The sequence below is a fragment of the Sinocyclocheilus grahami genome, unplaced genomic scaffold (genome assembly GCF_001515645.1).
Source record: "Sinocyclocheilus grahami isolate Dianchi unplaced genomic scaffold, SAMN03320097.WGS_v1.1 scaffold221.1, whole genome shotgun sequence".
NCBI classification, from domain to species: Eukaryota; Metazoa; Chordata; class Actinopteri; order Cypriniformes; family Cyprinidae; genus Sinocyclocheilus; species Sinocyclocheilus grahami.
This window is the reverse complement of record NW_015505400.1, coordinates 1,612,547-1,619,110: the sequence shown is the minus strand read 5'-3', so window position 1 is coordinate 1,619,110 and position 6,564 is coordinate 1,612,547. Positions and strand designations below refer to the sequence as shown.

The 6,564-nt window shown below is 42.0% G+C and overlaps 2 protein-coding genes across 3 annotated transcripts; one reads left to right on the top strand and one right to left on the bottom strand.

Moving 5' to 3' along the window:
* The first annotated feature begins 500 nt into the window (after positions 1–500).
* Positions 501–2,914, top strand: LOC107596614 (early growth response protein 2b-like). Its single transcript, XM_016287371.1, has 2 exons — positions 501–812; positions 1,166–2,914. The coding sequence occupies exons 1-2, from the start codon at positions 644–646 to the stop codon at positions 2,239–2,241; spliced, it is 1,245 nt and encodes a 414-aa protein (XP_016142857.1). The 5' UTR covers positions 501–643; the 3' UTR covers positions 2,242–2,914.
* A 1,777-nt stretch (positions 2,915–4,691) lies between these two features.
* On the bottom strand, positions 4,692–5,936 carry LOC107596613 (2-aminoethanethiol dioxygenase-like). Of its 2 annotated transcripts, XM_016287370.1 has the most exons (2): positions 5,349–5,936; positions 4,692–5,255 (listed from the first exon to the last, which is right to left on the bottom strand). In XM_016287370.1, exons 1-2 carry the CDS (start codon positions 5,697–5,699, stop codon positions 4,938–4,940), a joined length of 669 nt encoding a protein of 222 aa, XP_016142856.1. In that variant the 5' UTR covers positions 5,700–5,936; the 3' UTR covers positions 4,692–4,937. The 2 variants fall into 2 exon arrangements, with proteins under 2 accessions (XP_016142856.1, XP_016142855.1); XM_016287369.1 differs by having other exon boundaries at positions 4,692–5,936.
* Positions 5,937–6,564: the final 628 nt, after the last annotated feature.

Here is a 6,564-nt window from a genome sequence, read left to right as displayed (position 1 = left end):
TTGATTGTGGTTTGAGCCGCGTCTCTTTGCTCGGCAACACTCGAGAGTTTCCGATACTCGGTTTCCGGAATACGCTCCATAAATGGACGAAGGGGTGTAGCTGTTTACCGGATAAAACCATTTATGGCGTGATCATAAACCGGAATTCCTGATTGAGAGTGATGCGTTTTTCCACTGCGCATTCAATATAGCTCAACAAAAACATGCCTTTATTTTATGCTGTTGTTATCTTTAAATATTTTAAAACAACAGGCAATATACTTGGCTCTTTTGTCCTCCCAGCACATTGGTTTTTATGCATGAGCGGCCGTGCAGAAAGGATTCTCCATTGACAAGTGTTACCTCAACGCGTCACAAGGTCTACAACCAATCACATCGCGCAGCGCTATTTTTCTTTTGCCATCCAGTCCTTAAATGGTCAGTGACGTAACGGCACATTGATAGGCTCACCATAAATACATACTACCACAAGCGCTCCACCAAGATCTGTCATTCAACAGCACAGAGCCGTCAGACGGCATCACAGTGAACGCTAAACTCACAGTTTACTGACAGCTTTCCACATGTTACGCTTTGAGCGAGCGTTCGCACGGGCACAAAACATTTTGTGAACATCTGAACGAGTGCTTCTTAGGACTTCACGATGACAGCTAAAACTTTGGAGAAAGCCCCTGTAACCCTTGGCGGCTTTGTGCACCCTCTTTCCGAAAGCATCTACTCAGTGGACGAGATTGCCACATCACTGCCAGCCTCCGTGACTATATTTCCTAACGGTGATTTAGGAGGACATTACGAGCATATAAACTCGGGAGGTAAGAATGACGCGCGCATCTCGACTGCTTCCAGCCTCACGTGCTCTGTGTTTATACATCGTTCGCATCTAAGGGTATTCAGTGGGAATGGACATATGTGGCTACTTTGCTGAAAAACCAAACTTGCTAAAACTGTAAACGTTTGTTTGCTTATATATTTAAAGTGAAACCAAAGTTCTTTGACTACATCGGAAAAGAAGTAGCCTAATGTTGTTGTTAAAACTACCGATGATTTTACAGTGGACAGCGTGCGTAAAAGCAACGCGCGCTGCATCCAATTAGTTGCATGATCCATAAGACAGCCTTCTTTCATGTGTATCTAAACCTTGTTTTTATGTGTATTTGTTTTGCAGATGGCTTGATTTGCGGGGATATGAGTGCGGAGAAGCGCTCCCTCGACTTGGCCTATTCCAACAGCTTCGCGCAACCAGCTGGCCCTCGCAATCAAACTTTCACCTACATGGGAAAGTTTTCCATCGACTCCCAGTACCCAGGAAACTGGAACCCAGAGGGCGTGATCAACATCGTGAGCGCGGGGATCCTGGGCATGACCCAGCCATCCTCAGCATCCTCCTCACCTGCATCCTCAGTCTCCCCCAGCCACTTCTCCAGCACTCTCAGCTGCACCATGGCGCAGAACCAGGCGGACATGGAGCACATCTACTCTCCTCCACCGCCCTACTCTGGATGCGGGGAGGTGTATCAAGACCCATCCGCGTTCTTCTCCACCTCCACCTGTCCGATCTCCTATCCTCCGCCTTCCTACTCCTCCCCAAAGCCAAACACTGACTCCGGGCTGTTCCCCATCATCCCGGACTACGCCGGCTTTTTCCAGCCGCCGTGCCAGAGGGACATGCAGTCGATGCCCGATCGCAAACCCTTCTCATGCCCGCTGGACTCTTTCAGAGTCCCGCCTCCCTTGACCCCCCTGAACACTATCAGGAACTTCACACTGGGGGGACCGGTATCTGACGGACCCCGGCTACCCACAGCCTACAGCCCGCAGAATTTACCCCTCAGGCCCATCCTGCGCCCGAGGAAATACCCCAACAGACCCAGCAAGACCCCCGTGCACGAGCGGCCCTACCCCTGTCCGGCGGAGGGCTGCGACCGGCGCTTCTCCCGGTCAGACGAGCTCACCAGACACATCCGCATCCACACTGGCCACAAACCCTTCCAGTGTCGGATATGCATGAGGAACTTTAGTCGCAGCGACCACCTGACGACCCACATCCGCACGCACACCGGCGAGAAACCGTTCGCCTGCGACTTTTGCGGGAGAAAGTTCGCGCGGAGCGACGAAAGAAAGAGACACACCAAAATCCACCTGCGACAGAAGGAGAGGAAAACATCCTCGTCCTCCTCTGGAGTGACCAGCTCAGAGCGCGGCGTCGCCACGGGCATCTGCTCGTCCAGTTCAAGCCAGTAAACTTTCAACTGGACTGTGCAATATCCAACACTATGTAGGCAATATGATGACAATAATAATGCACCATTCGTAATATATTAAAACTGGGTGGACTGATGAAAGTGAAATCAAACCACAGTGCCAAATGACATGGACACATTTATGGCACGCACTTTTGAAGGTGGTGCGATGCTCGTTTTCTTTTTGCCTCAGTCGCATGCTGACTGACCAAACGCACTTTGTTTGAATATTTAGGCCAATTAATTTAATAAAAAAATAACATTAGATAGCACGTGGGAGAATTGTGTCTGATAACAAGTGGAACGTCGAGTGGTTACGTTTTAAAAAAAGTTCAATTAAACAGTCTAAACTTTCAAATGTGTCAAGGAGGTGTCTAACATCACTATTTGCTCCCATCGTCGTGCCTTTCGTCCGTTCATCTTGTACATACACCCGAAGGCTTGAATTGAATTGTACATTATCCTTTAATATGAAAGTTTTTGAAGATATATTTTTGTACAAACCGTTCCGTGTCCAAAGTGTTGCATTTGTGTTTAAAACAAGGACCGTATATATAGACGAACTCATAGCAACTTGACGTTTGTTCTGTGGTTGTTCTGACTGATATAAATGTATTTAGTTATGAAGTGACTAACGCAGGTCAATAATGTCCTACTTTGTCAACATGAAAAAAATAAACAACACATGGATTGTGAACCTCTGTTTGTTTAACTGTCTGCAACTGATTTTCTTTATAAAAAGGAAGGTGTTAAAAAGGAAAAAGTGAAGTAGACTTGTAGGGACATTCCCGTTTGGGCATCACTGAGCTCTGACTCATGGTCTCATAAGGGTCCGCACCTACACAGTGTGTTGTTGACAAATGCACATAGGTGTGAATATTCAGTCTGTAATGTTCAATATAGGGCAAAATGCTTGAGGGGAAATATCATGAATAATCAAAGAAGGGTTAGTGTAAAGGGAACAATTATTAAAACGTTCAGGTGAACAAACATGACTCACTTTGTGATTATAAATTCACTGATTTGACACAAAAACACTGTTATGACCACTCTTTACAGTGTCTATGGAGTGAAAATTGAGAAACAACACTGAAAAATGACAAATAATTGTTCACACTGTATGAATCTTTGTGGTTTTGTGTGGTTGAAGGTATGCCAACCCCCGCATTCAGTGCTGGGACAACCCCATATTTACATCAGGCAATACATAAATTTAGCATATACATGTTGGCAGTATTTACAATTTTGAATTGCAATTAAAAGTGTCATTTGATAAGGGGCTAAAAAAAAAAAACGAAATAAACAATGCATAACTAAAAGAATTAATGAAAAGAAATTGAAATGAAAATTTTACTACTTTACAAAAACTGTATTCACGGCAATCTAAAAACGGCACATATGCTCTCTATTCACAGATTGGGAGACAGATGTTGACTTCAATAAGAAAAATTTGAATTATCTATTGTTTATGTGCTCTTTCAGACTGATTATCTAAATGCATGCTAACTGATATATAGATTTTATAAACTAAACTTTACAGAAAAAACAAAATCAGCACTGAACATAGAACCTATGTCATTTCTGTTCAGCTCACATCCAGGTCTATAAACAAAAACCCTAAAGGCATTACAGGAAAAGATGGTGTCTAACCTGCAAACAGCAAGAAATTACCAAAGAATTCATTTTATTAAAACATGTTACTACTTTTAGCCTGCCTCCTACGTTAATGTTACAGACATATATTTACCAATGTGTGGGAAACATGACGCCACATTAGACCTTATTATGTCTGTAAACATTCACATTGAAAGTCTGACTTTTCAACAGACTTCACTCCAGTATGCGACACAACCTATTCGAAATCAACAGAATCGTTATTGTTAGTGATAACAAAACTAAGCAACGCAAAATATCCACACATTAAAGATGAGAAGATAAGAATTTTTAGCTTCCCACTTTCCTCTCCTAACTTAATGTTTCTCACATGCAGCGGATAACAACAGCTACGAAGGGTAAATCATTAAGCAAATCATAAAAATAAAAAAAATCTGTAGCAAATGCCCAATAAGTGTTAAAACGTATAAATGAACCTATAAAAAAAACTTATATTTATCTTATATTAGCATATAAAACAAACATTTGTATAGATTTATAAACTTATATTCTTAAATATTTACATATAAGTTGAATATGTTATAAACTTTATACTTTGTTATTATATTTAGTTTTTATATATATTTATCAATCAATAAATACAAACTAAACTGATCTAAGAGCAAAAAAAACAACAGAAAGTAAGTAATTAAATAACCTTGCACATGAAGCTCGAAAATATATATTTTTTTAAACAAGAAAAAGTCAAACTGAAAAGTGATTTCTGAACATTTTAATTGTACTTTAAATGTAAAAATATAAACAGTACATAGGAATTAGTGTTTGTATAGGTTTTGCTTTAAATAAATTAAACATGTATTTAATATAGATATATAGTGTGAACTTATACAAGAGTAAATGCCTTTCAAGCATGTATACATTCGTTATTCACAATCGAGGCCACAAATTGATGTACATAGGTTTGGAATGGACATTTAAAATCATTTAGTGACGTTTGAAGTCCCAAGAAAAGAAAAAAACGAAACAAATTTGTACACATCTGAGAATAAGGATGGATCATGGGCTATTCCAGTGTTCATCGCTCTACACCGAAACTTCAGGACCGGGGTACGGCTCACCCCCACACCAGAAATCATCCGGCTGGGGGATCTCTAAAAGCCAGGCTTCGTCTTCACCGCTCTGCTCTGACTTTTTGCCAGCAGTTTGTAAAACTCTGTAGTAGTGACAATCTCTCCCATTGTCAGGGTCATACGGTGGTGCCAGTATATCAAGAAACGCAGCTGGTCCTTCCTCTGCATCAATCTCATGAAGGTTGTCTTTGAGAGGGGTCAAGATGCAAGGGCCACTCTGATCAGAGAACTGTGCGGAGGTCCTGAGCACGGCTCTCCTCACATCATCTCCCTGGAAAGGCAACAGCGGTGGATCAAACTGCCTCTCAGTTGCACTCCCAGCACCAACAGCTTTATCCAACTTGTCATAACACCTTATATTGACCTTGCCATATAGGACCTTCAGCATGCCATTCATCCCGGGATGGTCATGCAGAGGGATCGAAGCCCCAGACTTCAGCAGAAACACTCCCATGCTGAAGACATCAGTCTCACAGATGTGCATGTATGTGACTGGAGGGGCTGCTGAGGACTGTAGGGAGGATATGGAGACTTTCTCCGGTGGCGCAATCTTCAGATCCGCAGCCCTGATGTCGGACAGCTGGGTGACCAACTCTGCCTGTTGCTCTAAAAACGCCTTATTATCTCCAATGGCAGAGGTAAAGCAGTTTGTGAAGGTCACACAAGCCTGGCTCGCTATCTTCTGGATCAGCGAGGTCTTGTTGTTCCTCGGCATTTTTAACAGGAGAAAACAAACAGAACCGTGATTTTCTTCGAGCCGCGCGATGACAACAAAATAGCCGTTACCTCGGACGAGATTGTCTCGCGTGAAGCATTTAGAACAGTCGAGTGTATTTGTGTTGAAAGCTACGATCAAAATAATTCCATTAAGGTGCAAACATTCATTTTAGCATATGGGTAAAATCCACAAAGCCGCGTCTCCACTACCCCATTCATGGCTATCAGAGCCACACGTCCGTGCCTACTGCGCATGCGCAGACATGTAGGAAGCATTTGGACCTTGTAGTTCTTTTGCTCTTATGGATGGAAAATAAATTCTTATAATCACCGCTAAGTATGCGAACAGATTAAGACAAGCTCTGTCAATATACTCTGATACACCAGTAAATATGTTTATTTTTGCAAATCCGAGGCCAGTTTTAATAAATGCACACTTTAGCTCACAAATAGAACTACAACACCCAGCAACTCCCACACTTTTGTCCCTCTCTAGTGAGTACAAGGGGTGGGAGGCCCGTTGGGCCATTCAACTCTGTCCCTTCCCCCACAGCCACCCTGGACCACAACAACACATCACCAGCCTACCAACATCATTATCGCATGTCATTTATTATCCACACAGACTTGATCTCTAGAGCCAATTCTTTGTGAAACTGTATATGCAAGCTGTTTTATTTATCAAAACTACAAGTTTTTAATATTTTTAAAAGACATATACAAAATAAAACGTTGGCTGAATAAACAATAGTAAATAAATAACTGGCACAACACATCATGTCAACATCAATACGGAATGTTATTTATCCAGCATTTTGCATTCCTTTTTTTTTATAGCATTTTATACAATACAGATTGTGTCA